General features: G+C 40.3%; 1 protein-coding gene across 2 annotated transcripts in view; it reads right to left on the bottom strand.

Annotated features, from left to right (window-relative positions):
* The window catches only part of FRMD7 (FERM domain containing 7), a 50,754-nt gene that overhangs the window by 11,020 nt on the left and 18,276 nt on the right, over positions 1–21,458 (bottom strand). The window contains exons 2-5 of one of the 2 annotated variants that reach the window (XM_057301117.1): positions 12,311–12,415; positions 11,166–11,208; positions 9,181–9,214; positions 5,975–6,072 (exon numbers count right to left, since the gene is read on the bottom strand). In XM_057301117.1, the coding sequence (XP_057157100.1) occupies positions 5,975–6,072; positions 9,181–9,214; positions 11,166–11,208; positions 12,311–12,415 (280 nt within the window). Of the gene's footprint in view, positions 1–5,974; positions 6,073–9,180; positions 9,260–11,165; positions 11,209–12,310; positions 12,416–21,458 lie in introns of both variants that reach the window. The other variant, XM_057301116.1, reaches the window with a different exon arrangement.

A 21,458-nucleotide genomic window follows, 5' to 3' on the forward strand; every position in this document is an offset into this window, starting at 1 on the left:
TCACAATCAACAAAACAAAACAAAACACTTAACAAACAAGGAATATACCAAATGGTGAGAAACTAAATGCTTTCACTTAAGATCAGAAATCAGGTAAAGATATCAAGCGCCTGCCACATCTATTCAACATTGTACTGATGGTTCTAGTCAGTGCAGTCAGGCAAGAAGAAGAAACATAAAGAATTTGCACTGAAAAGAAGGTGGTAGAACTGTCTTTACTTGCACTCAACATGATCCTGCATGTAGAAAATCCCAAGGCTGAGCGTGGTGGCTCACGCCTGTAATCCTAGCACTCAGGGAGGCCAAGGCAGGAGGATTGCTTGAGCCCAGGATTTCGAGACCAGCTTGGGCAACATGGCAAGACCCCATCTCTACCAAAAAATGTAAAAATTAGCTGGGGGTGGTGGCACATGCCTGTGGTCCCAGGTCCCAGCTACTTTGGAGGCTGAGGTGGGAGCATTGCTTGAGCCCAGGAATTCAAGGCTACAGTGAGCCATGGCAGTGCCACTGCACTCCAGGTTGGGTGAATGAGTGAGGCCCTGTCTCAAAAAAAAAAAAAAAAAAAAGGGAAAAAAAGGAAAGAAAAAAAATCCCAAGGAACCTATGAAAAACTACTAGAACTAATAAATGAGTTCAGCAAGGTAGCATGATAGAAGATCAATATATAAAAAGCAATTGTATTTATATATACTAGCAATGAATAATCTAAAAATGATATTTTAAAAAGTTCCATTTACAATAGCATCAAAAAAGAATAAAATACAGAGGAATGAATTTAATAAAAGAAGTGTAAGGCTTACACACTGAAAAGTACAAAATGCTGCCAAGGGAAATTTTTAAAAGATCTATATAAAGGAAGAGATAGTTCATGTTCACAGACAAGAAGATTCAATATTGTTATGGTGGCAATTTTTCCAAAAAATAATCTATAAATTCAATGCAATCCCCATCAAAATCCCAGTAGGCTTTTAAAAATAGAAATTGACAAATGACCTTAAAATTTACATGGAAATGCACAGATCTCAGAATAACCAAACTATTTTGAAAAAGAACAAAGTTGGGCAATGTGTACACTTCCTTATTTCAAAGCTTACCTCAAAGCTACAGTAATTAAGACAGTGTGGTAATGGCATAAGAATAGAAATATAGATCAATGGAACATAAGTGAGAGTACAGAAGTAACTCCTTACATTTATGGTCAATTGGTTTTTGACAAATGTGCCAAGACAATTCAATGAAGAAAAATAATATTCTTTTCAACAAATGTTGCTAGGACAAATGGACATCCACACACAAAAATATGAAGTTGGACCCCTACCTCACACTATACTCCATGCAAGTGTACAAAAAAATAGCTCAAAATGGATCATAGATCTAACTATAAGAGGTAAATTTATAAAAGTTCTAGGAGAAAATCTTTTTGACCTTAAGTTAGGCAAAGAGTTCTTAGATACAACACCGAAAGAATGATCCACTAAAACTACACAGAAAGTGAAATTCCATCAAATTTTAAAACTGTTGTACTTCAAAAGATATCCTTACAAAATGAAAAGACAAGCCACAGATTAGAAGAGAAAATTGCAAATTGTATATCTTATAAAGACTTTTAATCAGAATTTATAAAACCCTCTTAAAACTCAATAATAATATAAAAACTCATTTAAAAATGGGCAAAAGATTTGACTAGGCATTTTACCAAAGAAAACATTGGAATAAGCACATGAAACTGTGCTCAACATCATTAGTCATTAGGAAAATGCTAATTAAAATTGCAGTAAGATACTTCATACCCATTAGAATGGTCATAATCAAAAAGATATACAATACCAAGTGTTAGTGAAGGTATGAAGAGGTCAAAAACCTTGTACATTTCTAATGTTATTGTAACAATTTGAATTGGCAGTTTCTGAAAATGTTCAATATAAATATATCATAAGACCTAGCAATTACACTCCTTGGAATGTACCCAAAAGAAATGAAGACTTGTATCCACAAGAACACTTGTGTGCCAATGCTTATAGCATTATTCATAATAGCTAAACTGGAAGAAAATCCAAATGTCCACGACCAGGTGAATAGATAAACAAAATGTGGCTGGGCGCAGTAGCACACTCCTGTAATCCCAAGCACTTTGGGAGGCTGAAGTGGGTGGATCATGAGGTCAGGAGTTCGAGACCAGCCTGACCAACATGGTGAAACCCTGTCTCCACTAAAAATACAAAAATTAGCCGGGCGTGGTGGTGCCTGCCTGTAATCCCAGCTACTCAGGAGGCTGAGGCAGGAGAATTGCTTGAACCCGGGAGGTGGAGGCTGCAGTGAGCATCTCGAAAAAAAAAAAAATTGGTAAATCCATAAATGGAATACTGCTCAGCAAAAGAAAGGAACAAACTGTTGCAGCTCATGTTAGAGCATGCATTAATTTAAAAATCATTATTTTGAGTGAAAAAAGTCAGATGCAAAATACCCCATATTTTATCATTTCATTTACATGAAATGTTCAGGAAAGGCAAATCTACAGAAACAGAAAGCAAATTAGTGGTTGCTTGGGGCTGAGCGTGGGAACAGGGCGTGACTGCAAGTAGGGATGAGAGATGTCTTTTGGTGTGATGGAAATGTTTTAAAACTGGATTGCGGTAATGCTTGCACAACTCTGTAAATTTGCTAAAAATCATTGAGATGTGCATTTAAAATGGGTGAATTTTATGATGTGTAAATTATACCTCAATAGAGCTGTTTTTTTAAATAAATCACATGCACAAACACACACACACCCCAATTTTCCAGTTTATTAACCACAAATCCCACGTTGACCCTAAGAAAAACAAAAGCACATAAGACTGTGCTTTTTTTTTCTCTCCATACAAGACTATAGCAACCTAAGAATACAACTATGACATACGAATGAGTAAATAGCTCCACTAACAGAAGGTGACAAATGTTATAAGCACCTTCACTGTTACCACGCTGGTCCAAACTACCATGGTCTCTCTCTCCTGTAATATCCTTTTATCTAGTCTCCCCACTTCCACCATTTCCTCTTGAGGTCTGTTTTCACCACAGCAGCCAACAGGACCCCGTCAAAACCTAATTCAGATTATTTCACTCCTCTGCTTAAACTGCTTCGATGGCTTATCTGCTCATTTAGAGTTATGCTATAGGTCTTTCATATGCTTTTTTAAAAAAGAGATGGCCAGTCGGATGCGCACTCCTGGCCTCAAGCGATCCTCCCACCTCAGTCTCCCAAAGTGCTGGGATTACAGGCATGAACCAACACACCTGGCCCTTTAATATGCTTTTAAGGCCTTCATATTTATTCTCTTCCTCTCTAACTGAGCTCCAGCCAGCCATAAAAGCCTTTCTGATGTTTCTTGAACACCCCAGGCATGCTCTCACCTCAGGCCCTTTGCACTGGATGCTCTCTTTGCCAGGATTCTCTTTCACATGATTTTGTTGCATAGCTTACCCTCCCACCTCCTTCAAGTCTTTGTTTAGCTGTCATCTTCCCAGTAAGCCTACCTTGTCCACCTTATTTAAATATTTATGCTGGCTGGGCACTGTGGCTTACGCGTGTAATCCCAGCACTTTGGGAAGCCAAAGTGGGAGGATCACTTGAGGCCAGGAGTTCAAGACCAGCCTGGCCAACATGGTGAAACCCTGTCTCTAACTAAAAATACAAAAAAAAAAAAAAAAAAAAAAGGCCGGGTGTGGTGGCATGTGCCTGTAATCCCAGCTACTCAGGAGGTTGAGGCAGGAGAATCACTTGAACCTGGGAGGTGGAGGTTGCAGTGAGCTGAGATCGCCCTACTGCACTCCAGCCTGGCTGATAGCGTGAGACCCCATCTCAAAAAATAATATTTATGCCGATGTTAACTCTTGTCCATAAAAGAAGAAAAGAATAAAATTTAAAAATATAAATATTCAGTATCTGCCCCCAGAATTCCTCCATCTCCCTCCTACGCTTCATTTTTCTCCATTGCTCTTATCACCTGCTACCATGCATTATATAATTTATTTACTTATTTTGGTCATTGTCTGATTTTCCCCCGCTGCCAAAATGTGAGCTCCACAAGGGCAAGGATTTTCGTCTGTTTATTGCTGTGTTCCCAGTGCCTATAATAGTATCTGGCATGTGGTAGGTACATGATACAATTTTCTTGAATTAACGACCAAGAAGAGTTACTGAGGGAGTTCATAAAAGAGGGACACTTCATTTGAAATGTTCAGCTTGTGTTTGGGAGGGAGTGTCTGGCTAGAATAGAGAGGTGTGTAAGTGAAAACAAAGGAGACGAGAAGGTTGGAATGTGGAGGTTCTTGAACGCTTAAAATATAGCAGGTATCCAACAAATATTAGATGAATGGAAAATTAGACAAATAAATTGCACAACTAGAGCAATCTAGTTGTGTTCTGCATACTACGTTAGAGTTTAGTGAAATAGTCTCACTGCGATCAATTGCGAAGAACTACCTAGTTGGAACTTTAGCTTTTTTCCATGGAAAGAGTTTCTACTGACAGACAATATCCTCTAGAAAAGCTCAAGTGCTCTGTGCTATGCCTGAAACGGCCACTAGGGAATGCTCAAATCCATAAGGCAGAACTGTTAAGAATGAAATTGAGCTCCCCCGTCAGAGACTGCCTGGGAGCCCCAATCCTCTGACTGCTGCCTCAACAGGCAGCTAGTGGAGAAGGATGTCTTCTAGCACTGTTTCCTCTATCTGCTCTACCCTATGCTCCCACCCCAGTGCCAAAGTACAATACTGGACATGACGGTTAGTGTCCTCGGCATTCAAGACCCTTCAAAATGGTGCATTTTCCATCACCTCTTCTAAACAGGCCCTATGTTTGGGCTATACTGGGTCATTTTTCATCCTCTATATACGCCACTTCTTGTCTAACCACCATTTTTGTTTTCATGCTGTTTCCTTTACTGACAAGTACTTATCCAATTCCTATGTGTCCCTTTAAGGCCCAGCACAAAAGCCACCTTCTCCAACAGCCTTCCATGATTACCATTTCTCTTACTGCCCTCTGCCTTTCTGAGATCCTAGGGCTCTCATTGCTTGTCCCTGCCAGGAGTCACTTGGTAAACACTTATTCAGACACTGTCCCTATCTAAGCACTGCATTCTGGGGCTCCCGGTGAAATTAGAAATCTGCCATTTCTGGACTATCAGAAAGGTAAGGTACAGAGGTCAAAAATGAACTTAAGATACAAAAAATGAAGTTATGATCCTGCAGGACTGGTAAGAAACAGCCTATTCTTTGGAGGCCTCTCTAGAAGAGAGAAAACGTCCAGCTGGCTTTAGAAGAGATACTATCTCCAGCTGCCTATACCCTGCCCTTGGGGCTGTAGCAGCAGCCTGGCCTGCCAGGCATCACCCCCTCCCTGGAAGGCCCCTGCTGTTCCCCAGACCACCTTCTACCTACCTTCGTTATGCAGCCTAGTCCAGCTACTTGTTGGTTGTTAGGATATGGGGAACGCTAATAGATGCCTGGGGCTTTTTTCCCTTTTAACCTCTCTCCACCTGCTGTACTCTGTGCTTTGTTCTCTGAAATCATGATAAAGAGCAACAGAGAAATCACAACAAACGTGACAATGTGCTACAGACAGCATGTATCAGAGAATTATCCTGGGGTAAGCAGAGGGAGTGGGGACCTGTCTGGCAAAGCCCATGCCCAGATTAGCCCAAACCAGCTCCTGGACAGCTTTCCCAGAGGCGGTAGGAGGGGAAGGCTGGACTGGGGTAGAAGAAAATCAGCATTTACATTTAATCCACGGAACCAAAGGTATTCTTGTCACTATTTTAAAGACAAGGAAACTCAGGCTCAGGCCATGCTGTTTCTCTATATCTTATCCAGGCTTTCTCTCCCCTGTAAACCCTAACACAGTGATGGGCATGTGTGGGGAGCTCAGCTCCTGTGCTTGGTTCTCTACCTGGCTGATAGGTCCCAAAGCAGACAGACATTTGCTACTTACATTGTAAGATGTGAGATACCATCAACGCTGTACAGTTGTCACTGCATGGAAGCCTTCCTAGAGCCAAATCCTTCTTTATTTGAAGAGTAAAAAGATACCTGCAAAGAAATTGGGGAGAATCTCTTGAGAAAGAAACAGAAATAAGAAAGAAGCATTTTCCTTCTCGCAGATCCGAGATGATTCAAGAAAGGAATGGTGCCCCCAGTCAGTCAGATGCCTTTTTTGGGGTGGTGAGTAATGCATAGGCTTTGCTTCAGCCCCAAACCAGACCTGGACCACAACTCAGCTGATCGAACACTTTGGCAGGCCTCACAGCCATTAGGAATCACCCTGGCGAAATCCTCCTGCCAAATTGAGAAAGTTGGCCAATCATCCTCTGGTGGTTTCTGCCACGTAGCAAAGCCACATTCCCAGCTAGAAAGAATAGGAGATCAATAAAGAATAAATGCACTCAGGAGGCCAGTAGCATACTGTTTACAAAACGCTATCAAGTACTCACTACCATAACAACTTAGGAGGTTGGTGGAGCAAGAAATGATCACTCCAGTTTACAGTTATAGAAAGAGAGGGGCTAGGTGATTTTGACAAGGTCATATCACCCAAGGATAGTGAATCTGTGGCTAGAACTTAGGTCTGCCCCCGAATTCAGGCTGCCTCCTATCCAAAAGACTGTGTTTTAGAAATGAAGAACTTGGGGCCCTGCTTCTGCCTGTTATTCCCTTGGCCTGGACCATCTTCTCTGTATCACCAGTGCCCAACACATCATTTTACACAGTTAGTATAATTAATGTTTGCTGAAAAGAACTAAACCAAACTGCCCCTTTTCCCACCAAATGCTCATCAGGGACCTATGAAATGTAGCTTGGTATCTAGGGCTCTGCTAAACAGATAACATTTATCCCACACTTATGAAAAAGTCATTTTCAAAGGAGAATCAAATTTTGTAAAGAAATGTGCATAATGAAGACTACCTACCACTAATTACCTTCTTCCATGGTCCAAGATTGGTTCCAATATTTTATTTATTTATTTATTTATTTATTTACGTATTGAGATAGAGTCTCACTCTGTTACCCAGGCTAGAGTGCAGTGGTGCAGTCTCAGCTCACTGCAACCTCTGCCTCTGGGGTTCAAGCGATCCTCCTGCCTCAGCCTTCCTAGCAGCTGGGACTACAGGCATGCACCACCATGCCCAGCTAATTTTTGTATTTTTAGTAGATACGGGGTTTCACCATGTTGGCCAGGCTGGTCTTCAACTCCTGACCTCAGTTGATTGCCCCACCTTGGCCTCTCAAAGTGCTAGGATTACAGGTGTGAGCTACTGTGTCTGGCCCCAATATTTTGTTTTATAAATTAAAACACTGAGTACTATGGGCATTTCCCTATAAAAATGTGATTTTCTAAATAAAAGTCTATGTGTACTTTTTTAAAAACCAATTAAGCCTTGAAGGCAATGTGGTGAATCAAAATTAATCGCAAGTGATATGTGAAAATCTAGATTGAAAAAGCAAGTAAATTAGTAGGTGATTATTCAGTTTACAAAAGCATTCATCATTATAATCTTTCAAATTATGAGCTCTCCTTATACATTAGAAACGATTCAATTAGAAAAATTACATTTGCACACCACTCTTAGAAACCCACGTATTAGCCTAGACAAGGCATCCTTGTAGACTCAACTAAAGTTAAGTATTATTTAAATGGACCAATGGGAAACAAATAAATGAAGCCTAACCTTTGCCATTGCCTGTTTTCAAATATAGTTGTAAATGAGAATAATCAGCTTTAGTTGCTAAAGGAAAGGTGAATTTCGTTTTGCTCCTAGCATGAAAGAAAGGGAACTTCTTGTCATTTGACACGTTCCTTGCTGTTAAGAAGGCAGCTGCCTGCTACAAATACCAAATCCTTGCTCTGAACAGCTGATGAATCATTTATCATCACATTGATTTTCCCATTCTTTTTTTTTTGGAGGTGGGGGGAGTTTATCTCCATCAAAATTGGTCACAATTTAAAACAACTGAAATGGGTTAGCAAATGCAAATACATATATATACCAAGGTATCAAGTTATTTGGGAAAGTGGCCTGTAGCTCACAAATGTGGAGAGAGAATTAGGAGAGAGAAAGACAGAAAGAGAGGCTTGTAAAAAGCGACTTTTGCAAAGGCCACTCAGAAAAGTCTTTATAAAAGGGGCAAAGATTGAACTGGCCATGAACTCTTTTGGGGGGAAGACATCAGGGAGAATAACTGGCAACCTTCTGTGATCTTGGACAAGTCATTTTAGCTCCCATGACCTATCTCTTCCTCTGTAAACTAAGAGGGCTCGATTAGATTATCTCTCAGACCTCTTTCACGTATAGGAGTCTAAATCTAAGCCAGGTGTGGTGGCTCATGCCTGTAATCCCAGCACTTTGGGAGGCCAAGGCGGAGAATCATTTGAGCTCAGGAGTTCAAGACCAGTCTGGGCAACATAGCAAAGCCCCATCTCTAAAAAAAAAAAAAAAAAAACCTTAAAAATTAGCCGGGCGTGGCGGCAAGTTCCTGTAGTCCTGGCGGGAAGCAGGGCACAAGGACTGAGGTGGGAGGGTTGCTTGAGCCAGGGAGGTTGCCACTGCACTTCAGCCTATCCAACCTGAGGCAGAGCAAGACCCTGTCTCAAAAAAAAAAAAAAAAAAAAAGTGTAAGTCTAGAAAGTAGAGTAAGGTTTTGAGGAATGTTTTGTTGACAACATATTTTTGCAGAAATAGGTTTACTTTGTAATTCTGAAGGACATTTTTTCATAAGTATTTATCATCATTACAGATTATTTTGTCTTCTGTGAGATACATTCACAACCCCCATATTTTCAATTTCCATGGAGATCGGCTGGTATTATACCCGTGCTGTTAAGCTGCCCTCTCTGACTGAAACACAGATTCATGAAGGAGAGCACACTCATTGTTGTAGTAGTTAATGGCATAACCCCCAAGTGGATACCCAGGCTTGAATTTCTAGAACACACCTCTTTCTTCCTGTAGTCTCCACCCTTTGGATGATGAACACCTGGGGAACCAGCTAGGCCCATCCTCTCTCCAGATCCTCACCATCTCCCAGACAGTGACTTAAAGCCAAGTTTTGTGAGAACGGCCAGAAGCACTTGCCCCCAATAAATGGAGAATAATGATTCTTAAGTAACATCATGCAGAGACACACAGGTAATCACTATACCTTGTAAGTTCTTCCCGCAGATGTCCAGGGTCCACTGGGAAAAATTTCACCATAAATTTGAAAACAATCTCCTTAGGATCTTAAAACACAATATCTCCATAAGTTTTATTTAAATGTCCATCACAACAGTTATAGGTACACACACACACACACACACACACACCGCTCTCCTCTTCCGTCCCCTCCCCATCACTCCCTCCTACAGACTTCTGTGTTTCCATTTATCACATGTATAAAGTGTCACAATTTCTGGATTGTGTCTCTATGTATATAGCGATTGGGAAAGTTCTCCCACCCCTCTTTCTACCCTCTCTCCCTTCGAGTTTATTTGTATAAATGTGCCCCTTTGGGGCCTACTGTGTCCTCTCCTAAGTATCCATTCAGAAAAATACAGCACTTGCTAGTTGGGATTCTGCATTCCTGACTGAGAGAAGGGCTCAACTTCAGCTAAGGCCGGTGTACATTACAGAGCCTAAGTATCTCATAAAGAGAATTCAAAGCACGATGGACTGATGCCTCTATCTATCTTATACATTAAGAAAACACATATACTTATCTTCACACCTGCTTGCATTTGAAAATTAACTTTTACACAAAACATAAATGCACACATGCAGCATTAACACCATTGATTCAGTAAATATTTGTTGGTGCCCATTATCTGCAAAGCAGGTATTGGGAGTAAAAAGACAACTAAGAGCTCACTGTCTAGTAGAAGAGACAGACATCTAGACAGTTATAACACTCTAAAATGCTATAAGCACTGAGTACTGGGGAAGCACGGAAGGGAGGAAAGAGTTTGGAGGAGGTCAAGGATGTCCTACCAGAGGACTTGAGACCTGAGTAGAGTGGCCATATTTAGTGAATAAGAAGCACAGGATTCCCAGTTCAATTTGAATTTCAGATAAACAACAATTGCATGAGACGTGCTTATATAAGAAAATTATTCTTTGTTTATCTAAAATTACAATTTAATAGGGCATTCTGTATTTTATCTGCTAAGCCTCCATCTGAGATTAGTTTTGTCAAAGTCAGCAGAGGTAGGAATACGAGGTAGCTAGTAGCAAGGACAAGGCTAGGAAGGTAGCCAGAGTTCAATGCTTTGTGTACCATCCTAAGGAATTGGGACTTTATTCCTCGAAGGGTAGGTAGTAGGGAGCCAGGAAAGCATTTTAAGAAGAAGAGTGATGTGATCAGGTTGGTGTTTTCAGTAGATTTCTTTGGGAGTAATGTAGATGATGGATGAGGGGAATCAATTTGGAAGCTGTTGGAGTAATGTGACAGGTGATCCTTATGCAGTGGGAACAGACAGAACTTTGGGAAGCACTAACATGTAAAGAGCAGGTAGAGGAAGAGGAACCAGTAAAAGAGACATTAAAACAGTGCAAAGTCCTGATACAACTCCGCCTGCCTCAGAAACATCTGTGGAATTTTGTAAACATGCAGGTTATTGGCAACTCAGGAATAAGGCCCAGGAATCGGCATTTAACAAGAAACTCAGGCGATCCTAATGCACACTGAAATTTGAGAACCATCACACTAGATTGTAAAATATAGGGAGAAAATATTTCATACATATTAGGCACTTAAATATGAACTAAAGCGAGTGAATAATGCTTGTGACAGGATATGACTAAAGAATCTTCAGGCAGACAGTGAATGGCATTGCAGATTGACATCAAGGATGCTCGAAGATTTGCAGTACCAGAAAATGAGATATATTCCTCAAACCAATCCAGAGTACTGTAATTACCAGAGTTCTTCAGATTTACTCAAAGATCCAGCAGCAGCATGATTTCTTTCATCTCAGGCAAAATTAAAACAATTTTCTAAATTGCTGAATTTACTGGATGTATGAAGGGTTGAAATAATATCTCAAAGCCCTTTTCTCCCCTTATATTAAAATGAGAAATTGCGTGAGGTTGCTGAAACCTTTCTCAAGCTCTAACTTGAACTCTCTTCCTTAAATGATTTTCCATACTTACTTTTTACCTGCTTTGTTATGGGCTTCAAAAGCTCCAGCCAAACCTGTAATAACATTAAGGAAAAAATTGGTAGAGCATGGCATTGAGCAGAGCTTTTTTTTTTTTCGGTAATAGATAAAGATTAACATGAAATAAATGAGTACCAGGACTATTTAGACTTCTAAAGGTAGAAACAAACAGCAATGTCAAATAGGTGGCATACTACGTTTAATCTGCCCCCTTATATTTTCCCGATGACAGTGAACATTGTTGATCTATAAACTCTTTCTTGTTGACATTTGAATCACTGCTCCACTGCCTTAGTAGGATGACAGAGGTGTCACATACATGGCTTATTAGTTGCTACAAAGACTAATGAAGGCATTTGGCTCCACATTTGAACCCTCCAGTCCCCAAATGCCAGTCTAATAGACATAATGAGCCTTTCTGGGAAGATGCCAGATCACAGATATGCCAAGGCAGGACACAACAGAAGAATATCTGGACGTTAGGGTCTGAGAAAGGAGAAAGGAGATTCCTCTGAATATTCACTGGTGAGGTTAAAAGTCTTAATTCTGCAGGTTGAGGTCCAGGCTCTGGAAAGGCAAAATTGATAAAGCATGCATAGCTGCTCACAGAGTGACAAAACAGGAATGTGGGGTAAAAGAGTTTGTGTTTGGCAAATTGAGGTGACTTGTTGTTTTGAAACAGAGTCTCACTCTGTTGCTCAGGCTGGGATGCGGTGGTGCGATGTTGGCTCACAGCAACCTCTGCCTCCCAGGTTCAAGCAATTCTCCTGCCTCAGCCTCCCAAGTAGCTGGGATTACAGGCACACACCACCACACCCAGCTAATTTTTGTATTTTTAGTAGAGATGGGGTTTCACTATGTTGGCCAGGCTGGTCTTGAACTCCTGACCTCAGGTGATCCACCTGCCTTGGCTTCCCAAAGTGTTGGGATTACAGGCATGAGCCACCGCACCTGGCCAAGGTGACTGTTAATAAACAAAGAGGGAGGAGGAAAACTAGTTATTAAATCTAATCATGTTGCAAGGGTGCACATAGTTTTTCATTTTTCAATCAGGGAATTGAACCCTACATACCTAGCTGCAAACTGCATTTAGAAGCAATGCTAGACACAAAGAACCCTATAATGAAACCAACTTACATTATTTCCAGAATGGCTGCAGAATTCTAATCCAAAATATTCCTTTTCAGCAAGATTTAGATGGCTGCAACTCAGGTTAAACAATGCCTTCCCGGATGACTTTTGCTAAACAAAACAAAAAGATGATAGCACAATTTGCATTCCTAACCTGATACTGCAGCACGGAATAAAGGGTAAAAGCCACAAGACTCTCTGCAAGCCCTGTTTCCTTTAAGCACTGTTTAGAGGACCTGCATCCTTTTCAAAGATGTTGACCTTTACAGATAGATCCACTTATCTGTCTCTATGTTGTTTTAGCGACATCCCTAAAAAAGCCTTATAACAAACCACCTTGGAAAAAGAGAGCCTTGCACTTAACTATGGCTACATCTGCAAATTTACCCTTTCAATGGAATTCTTGAATCAGTTCATCCCATGGGCAATTTGAATGATTTCTTCCAAATTGACAGACAGTTTAGTCAAGATGTAAATCCAACCCTATTACTCCCCTGCTTGAAATCCTTCAGTGGCACCCCCTCAGGATAAAGCCTGTACTCCTCAGCACAGGAGACCCAGTTCTCTCTCCCTCCTGTGGCCATGCCTGCCCCTCCAGCTTCTTGCCCACCTCCTCCTGATACTTTCCTCTCTAATAACGGCAGCCTGCTCTTAGTTCCCCATACCTGTCTAGTCATTGCGTGCCTGCATGCCTCTGCTCATGTCATCCTTCTCCACCTATCGCTCTTTCCACATTTCTTTGGTTTGGCTTACTCCTACTCAGCTCAGATGTCATCTCCCCAGAGAAGGTTTCTTCAATCCCTATCAGCCGCAGGCTGAGCCAAGGGCAAGCTCCCCTATGCCTCCAAACACCCTCACTTACCTCAAGCATAGCACTTCTTGCCCTGGATGTCTATCTTCCCCATTAGACTGAATTCCTCCATAGCAGGGACTTTGCTTTATTTTTCTTGTTACTCACCAGTTCTAATTCAGAGCCTGGCACATAGTACTGGGCTCCTGAATGTTTGTTGATCCAACATGAAATTGACCATATGATTATATGAGCCCCTTGAGTAGATTTCATTTTGTAGCTTTGCCCACCAAATCTGCATACAGCATACTCTGTTCACATAAGGCCACAGATTTTTTTTCTTCATAAAGCCCACACACACTGTGAGCACAAAACAGTCCCTTTCTTATGCTTCTCTGAGAACAGGAGCTTTGAAGAGCTCTCTGTGAAAAATTTCTTTGAGCTGAGTATGGCTGGGACTGATTTTCAGCCTGCCTCCACTATTGCTGAACCCAGGGATTGCTGTTGCAGGGAGGACCGTGATGGGAAAATTGAGCCCTGGCTGATAGGCACAAAGACTGGCTGCTGAAAACCCCTAGTTAAAGGCGAGTCACGCGGTGCCTACAGTGCTGCAAAGGAAGCCATGCGCGGGGAAATGTAGTTGGAAATCACCGACCCACAGAATTAACAGCAACCTTGAGAGGTCAGAGAGTCCATCCACCACCAATTCCCCCCTCCCTCAAGGCAGCACCACACTGAACAGAGCCCACATCTGGGATTTAATAGCTTTCAGGAAGGCGGCCTACCTCACCCCCTTCCCCCACCGACCAAAAATACACCCCTCTCCCCATGGACTTCTCTCTACTTGGTTTTACTGCCCAGAGCTCCACCGACTCAAGATTCATTTGGGTTAACCCCAGTCCGATTTTTAAATGAAAATAGGCTGCAAAGGGTGAAACTTATTTCATCCCTTGCACCTGGAGACAGAGCTGCTCTACCAAGGGAAAGGGGGTTTGATTTGATGTGGGAGATCACAATGGAGCTGTAGTCCAAGAAAAGGGGGTCAGTTCCCCTGGGGGGGTGGCACCAAGGGAATGGGGTTGCCAGGGAGGGCCTGTTTATAGGGGAGAGGGGTACATTTTTGCCTGTGTGGCAACCTTGCCTAGGGCAAGTGCTGACACAGACCATTGCAGACACATGAAATTGCTCCTATTTTTAAAATCCTTCATAGACAAGGAGCTGCCACAGGATTTTTATTATGAAAAAAAAAAGAATTTTTAAAGAGAGAGAGATGACAGCAATACTTTTTCCAACACCAAAGAAACACTTCAGTCATGAGGACCAAATTCCGTCATACACTCCAGTTTTTTTTGCAAGTAATTTAAGAAGCTCAAGATTTTCCTTTCTCCTTTTCATATTTTATTCTTATTTTCCATCAGGGCACTTAATCCTCCCTATCAACACTGCCATGTTCCATGTGTTTGTATATTTACATGTTTCTGCAATTACAAAGCATATGTAGCCATTCTTTTAAGGTTTCTAATTAAGGCCTTCGTTTTGCTTCCTTCCGTAAGATCCCATACTATGTTTATAAGAATAATTCCCTGATTCTTCCATCCCTGTAAGTGTTGCCAACTGGCTCTAAAAGCCTTTGGCATTTATGCTTTTGGAGGTCAGACACTCATGTGGCTCAAGCTTTCCACCCCATCTCCGCGAGAGGCATTTTCCTTCAGTCCTCCATAGTGTACGTTGAAATTGGCCAGCTTTGTGGAATGTGTTATGTAATAGGTAAGGTCTTGGTTCTGTCTCAACATGCAGCCTTTAATTTTTTCTACCATTATGATCGAATTTCTCAATTTTGGTGTTATGTTTATCTTTCTTGTAATACTGCCTTATATACAAGCTTCCTGTTTTCTCTTTCTCTTTTCTGTTTTCTCTGGACTTCTGATTCTCTGTACAATTGCTTGGTCTTTTTTAAGCTGGTACTTTTCAATATCCTAATCAAGCTCCTTAGCAGATCTAAATTCTTTACCACCCGTCAGTCCTCCCACTCAAGGAATTGGAACTCCAATCCTGAATCCTGTCTCATCCTGATATCTGCCTTTAAATGTCTATCTATCTATCTATCTATCTATCTATCTATCTATCTATCTATCTCTATAATTTAAGCAAATCATTCATAACTTGGATTTATAATCTTTAATTTATTGGGTCATAACAATTGAACACTGATTCCTGGGGGCTTCAAACTCATCTTCTCATGGAAACAATAATATTCAAAGTGGCTAGCTCTAAAAACAAATCTACCAAATTTTCTGTGCACCAACAATTGTTATATACCAATTTGTTAAAATAAATCGGGATTGTAATCTTGCTCTCTTCACTTACTAGCTGGACGAATTGGGGCAAATCATTTAGCTCACAGATTGATCTACCTCTTCTAGATATCTGAAGATAAAAACCACGTGTTTGAATTCTTGGAATTAAGTACAGTGCCTGGCAAAGTGGACATTCAATAAATGTTTACTGAGTAAGTGGATAAATGGACCCAGACATTTAACTTGATTCATGTACATTAGTATAATAGTTCTCTTAAGAGAGAGACAAACTAGTCATTATGTGACCTTGGGCAATTACTGAACCTTTCTGAGCCTCAGTTTACTAATCTGTAAAATAAAGATAATAGTGATATTATCTCATAGGGTTGTTGTGAGGGTTAAATAAAATAATTCACATCAAGGTCTTAGTACAGTGCCTGGCACATCATATGCACATGCACATATGCATATGCACTTCAGCAATGCACATGTATAGATATATGCATAGTAATAAATCTGGAAGAATATACACCAAATTGGTAACAACAATATTCCTGGAGAGGAGATAGAATAAGGGGGACTTTAACTTTTTACTCTGTACATGTCTGAATTTTTTTTTTTTAATAAGCAAGGATGGTAGAAACTTTCTTAACCAACTTCCACTTAATAATGTGCATATAATGCATTCTATTCCCTCTTTAAAACATTGGCAGATGCGGGCTGGGCACTGTGGCTTATGCCTGTAATCCTAGCACTTTGGGAGGCTGAGGTGGTGGGATCACGAGGTCAGGAGATCGAGACCATCCTGGCTAACACAGTGAAACCCCATCTCTACTAAAAAATACAAAAAATTAGCTGTGCGTGGTGGCGGGTGCCTGTAGTCCCAGCTACTCGGGAGGCTGAGGCAGGAGAATGGTGTGAACCCGGGAGGCGGAGCTTGCAGTGAGCTGAAATCGTGCCACTGCACTCCAGCCTGGGCAACAGAGCAAGACTCCGTCTCAAAAAACCAAAAAAACAAAAAACAAACAAACAAACAAAAAATTGGCAGATGCCCACATTGTGATGAAAACTCATGGCTAGTAGGTGACTCAAATACAATTGTACACTTTGACAGTGAGCAATTGAGTCCCATGCTTACTAATGATTATGTTCTTGAAAATATTTTTGACAAGCTCTACTTATTATTATAATTACACCATTTAATTAAATGGTATGTATATCAAAAATTATTATGAGCACTAATGGCAAGAGTTGTTTCTATGAAACTTAAATTGATATTTTTGTAAAGACTCAATAAGGGGGAGTCCCCAAAAATGTGCTGTCAAATTAGTTTTGGATATGACAGCAATAAAAGATTGACGGAGGAAAGACATCAAAATCTGGAAAGATTCTGTACTCACTGCTTTGAAATCATTGTATTCTTGTTCCACATTAAATAAACCAAGACTGGAAATCATCGATGACAGATTATGGATGTGGTTTATGGAAGAAAGACAAAAGGGAATACAATCAGAAGTCCATACTAAAGAAAAGGTCTTGACCCTATATCAAACAGTTAGGATATGAACAAAATGTATACATTTTGTGTTAAAATAAAAAATTTGAGATGTCTGTATATATATGTATATGATTTGTTATTAGTGTTTGCTTTAGCAGATTTTGTCAATTAACTGATCAACAACCACCTTCAACAACATTTGAAATAAGACATTCTCAGTATCACTAAAATGGCCATACTACCCAAAGCAATTTACAGATTCAATGCAATTCCCATCAAACTACCAATGACATTCTTCACAGAACTAGAAAAAAATTTTTTTTTAATTCACGTTGAACAAAGAAAGAGCCCAAATAGCCAAGGAAATCCTAAGCAAAAAGAACAAAGCTGGAGGCATCACGTTACCTGACTTCAAACTATACTACAGGGCTACAGTAACCAAAACAGCAGGGTACTGGTACAAAAGCAGGCACATAGGCCAATGGAGCAGAATAGAGAGCCCAGAAATAAGGCTGCACAACTACAGCCATCTAATCGTCGACAAAGCTGACAAAAACTAGCAGTGGGGAAAAGACTCCATATTCAATAAATGGTGCCTGAATAACTGGCTAGCTATATGCAGAAGATTGAAGCTGGACCCCTTCCTTACATAATATACAAGAATTAACTCAAGATGGATTAAAGACTTAAATGTAAAACCCAGAACTATAAAAACCCTGGAAGACAACCTAGATAACACCATCCTGGACATAGGAATGGGCAAAGATTTCATGACAAAGACACCAAAAACATTCGCAACAAAAGCAAAAATTGACAAGTGAGATCTAATTAAACTTAAGAGCTTCTGCACAACAGAAGAAACTATCAACAGAGTAAATATACAACCTACAGAATGGGAGATAATATTTGCAAGCTATGCATCTGACAAAAGTCTAGTATCCAGAATCTATAAGAAACTTACACAAATTTACAAGAGAAAAACAAACAACCCCATTAAAAAGTAGGCAAAGAATATGAACAGACATTTTTCAAAAGAAGACATACATGCAGCCAACAAGCATATTAAAAAACTCAGTATCACTGATCATTAGAGAAATGCAAATCAAAACCACAATAAGATACCATTTCACGCAATTCAAATGGTATTAAAAATAATGACTATCATTAAAAAGTCAAAAAATAATAGATGCTGGCAAGGTTGTGGAGAAAAGGAAACACTTATACACTGTTGGTGGGAGTGTAAATTAGTTCAACCATTGTGGAAAGCAGTATGGCAATTCCTCAACAAGCTAAAAGGAGAGCTACCATTGGACCCAGCAATCCCATTATTGTATATACTCAGAGGAATATAAATTATTCTACCATAAAGACATATGCACACAAATGTTCACTGCAGGATTATTCACAATAGCAAAGACATGGAATCAACCTAAATGCCCATCAATGACAGATTGGATAAAGAAAATGTGGTACATATAGACCATGAAATACTGTGCAGCCATAAAAAAGAACAGGATCATGTCTTCTGGAGGAACATGGATGGAGCCGGAGGCCATTATCCTTAGTGAGCTAAAGCGGGAACAAAAAATCAAATAATGCAAGTTCTCAGTTATAAGTGGGAGCTAAATGATGAGAAATTATGAACACAAAGAAGGAAACAACAGACACTGAGGTCTACTTGAGGGTGGAGAGTGGCAGGAGGGAGGGGAGCAGAAAAGATAACTATTGGGTACTGGGCTTAATACCTGGGTGATGAAATAATCTGTACAAGAAAATCCCTTGACACAAATTTACCTATGTAACAAACCTTCACATGTACACCCAAACCTAAAATTAAAAGATTTTTAAAAAGAGAGAAATTTTAATGTATCTTACATATTAATTGTGTGCTTTAAAAAAATACAGACTATACAATTAAGGTTTCAGCAAAAGATAGATTGGAAGGAAATATAGCATATCATTAATAGTAGCATAATGGGTTATTTTTACTTTTTGCTTATACTTGTTATATTTTCCAGAGAAATACAATAGATATTCTAAATGTTAAAAGCATAGTGTCATACAAAATGTCTTATAGATAGAGGCTTCCCCTGTTTCCAATGCTGACTCTGGCATTCAAAATATTTCTTATGACCCCTTCAGGAAATTATTCTCAAAGTCACAGATGATAATCATTCATTCTCCTGACTTTATGGTTATGCCTCATTTTTTATCCCCAAATATGACTGTCTTAGCCAGTTCAGGCTTCCATAACAAAATACCATAGAGTGGGTGGCTCAAACAATAGAAATTTATTTTCTCACATTTCTAGAGGCTGGAGACCTGGGATGAGGGTGCCAGTATGGTTGGACTGTGGTAAAGGCTCTCTTCTTGGTTTGTAAATGGCTGCCTTTTCACTACATTTCTACATGGTGGAGAGAGAGAGAGAGAGAGAGAGAGAGAGAGAGAGAGAGAGAGAGAGAGGGAGGGAGAATCTTCCTCTTCTTATAAAGCTAACAATCTTATCGGATAAGGACCCCATATTTATATTATTTAACCTTAATTACATCCTAAAAGTCCTATCTAAATAAAGTCACACTGAGGGTTAGCGCTTCAACATATAAATTTTGGGAGAATACAAGTCAGTCTATAGCAATGACCCAGCTTGATGGTCCACTTTTGTTACCATATTTGCTTTTTATGACTTTTGGCTCTTCCCAAACACTAAATTCCCTCTCAAATAATGAAGATTTGTGAGGCATTTTGGAAAGAATGTGCCCAGCTACAGAGGGCCAAAGTGGAGTTCCAAGAATGTGCTAAGCCCTTGCAATAAATATGAGGTGGCAGCACAGCATGGTGGCTAAGAATGTTTGCTTTGGAGCCAGACACACCTGGGCCTAGTTCTGACTCCTCTACCACTAGAAGAGTGATCGTGGGTAGGCTACTTAATCTCTCTGAGCCTCAGTTTCCTTAGTTGTAAAATAGAATTGTCAGAAGCCAGAAAGAAAAAGTCACATATTATGTGATTCAATTCCTATGAACTACCCAGAATAGGCAAATCCCTACAGACTGAAAGTAAATTAGTGGTTTCCAGCAGCTGGGTGGGAGTGACTAATAATGAGCATGGAGTTTCTTTTGGAGGTGATGAAAATATTCTGGGATTAGATGGTTGGGATAGTTGCACAACATAATGAAGATACAAAAAAACCACTGAATTGTACACTTTAAAAGGATGAATTTGATTAATTTACTGTTATGTGAACTGTATGTCTATCTCAAAAGGGATCACAGGGAGCTTCTAGTGAGAATATTCATGTAAAGTACTTTACACAGTGTCTGACACATAGGAAGAACTCAATAAGTGTTGACTACTTCTAGGTGACCATATAATTTATGAACCTAACCTGGACACTTTAGAGGATAACAAGAGGCACTTGTAATAAGGATATTATCACAACAGGCATAAACCAGGCCTGTCTTGGACAAATCCTGGTGTGTGGTCACCTGGTGATATGGTTTGGTTCTGTGTCCCCACCCAAATCTCATCTTGAATTATAATAATCCCCATGTGTCAAGGGCGGGACCAGATGAAGGTAATTGGATCATGGGCGAGGTTTCCCCCATACTGTTCTCATGATAGTGAGCGAGTCTCACAAGATCTGATGGTTTTATAAGTGTCTGGCATTTCCCCTGCTTGCACTCATTCTCTCTCCTGTAGCCCTGTGAAGAGGTGCCCGTCCGCCATGATTGTAAGTTTCCTGAGGCCTTCCCAGCCATGTGGAACTGTGAGTCATTAAAGCTCTTTAAACAAATATAAATTGCCCAGTCTCGGGTATTTCTTCATAGCAGTGTGAGAACAGGCTACACCTAGCTATTAGCATTTGCACCATCTGAGGGGTCTATTTTGACAAGGGCAATATTTATTTGAATATTCAAGATCTGCAATATTTAGAATCACACACATAACTATTGGTTTTCTCTCAGATAAACCAGTATCAGCTGATCATCTATCCAGGTGGCAAGTAAATGAATTACCTTTTGGTCATTTTAACCCTCTGATTCCACATTTTCATAGGTAAGTCTCAGCCATAACAGCCACACACAAAAACAGAGACAGAGAACTGTTTCATCAGTCTTAACCTTCTCCTTAATAAACACTTTAAAAGTCAACGCCTCATCTCTCCTTTAGTATGCTTTTTACTCTATTGTTTATTGTATTTTTTGAGCTCTTTTGTTTTCCTGTTTGTAATTTTTATCTGCCCAAACTCTGGGCTTAATTTTCATGTGCCTGCCCTTTCCTTTCCTTTTTGTGTATGCCATTACCCTTTTGTGATCCTTTCTACTGTCCCTTCAATTCACACAGATTATTGAGCACCTGCTCTGTGCCACATACTCTCCTCGGCTCCAGGGACACTGAGATGAACAAGACACAGGCATTACCACCAAGGAACACATAGGCTGGCAGAGAAGACAGGCACATCCATGGTTAATCACAGCAGTTTGAGCTAAGTGATTTTGTGGAGGGATGTATGCAGGGGGTAATGTGAGATCACCTAACCCATAAAGATGGGTGAGGGCGTAGTAGAAAGG

This window comes from Pan paniscus, chromosome X (genome assembly GCF_029289425.2).
Source record: "Pan paniscus chromosome X, NHGRI_mPanPan1-v2.0_pri, whole genome shotgun sequence".
Classification (NCBI taxonomy): domain Eukaryota; kingdom Metazoa; phylum Chordata; class Mammalia; order Primates; family Hominidae; genus Pan; species Pan paniscus.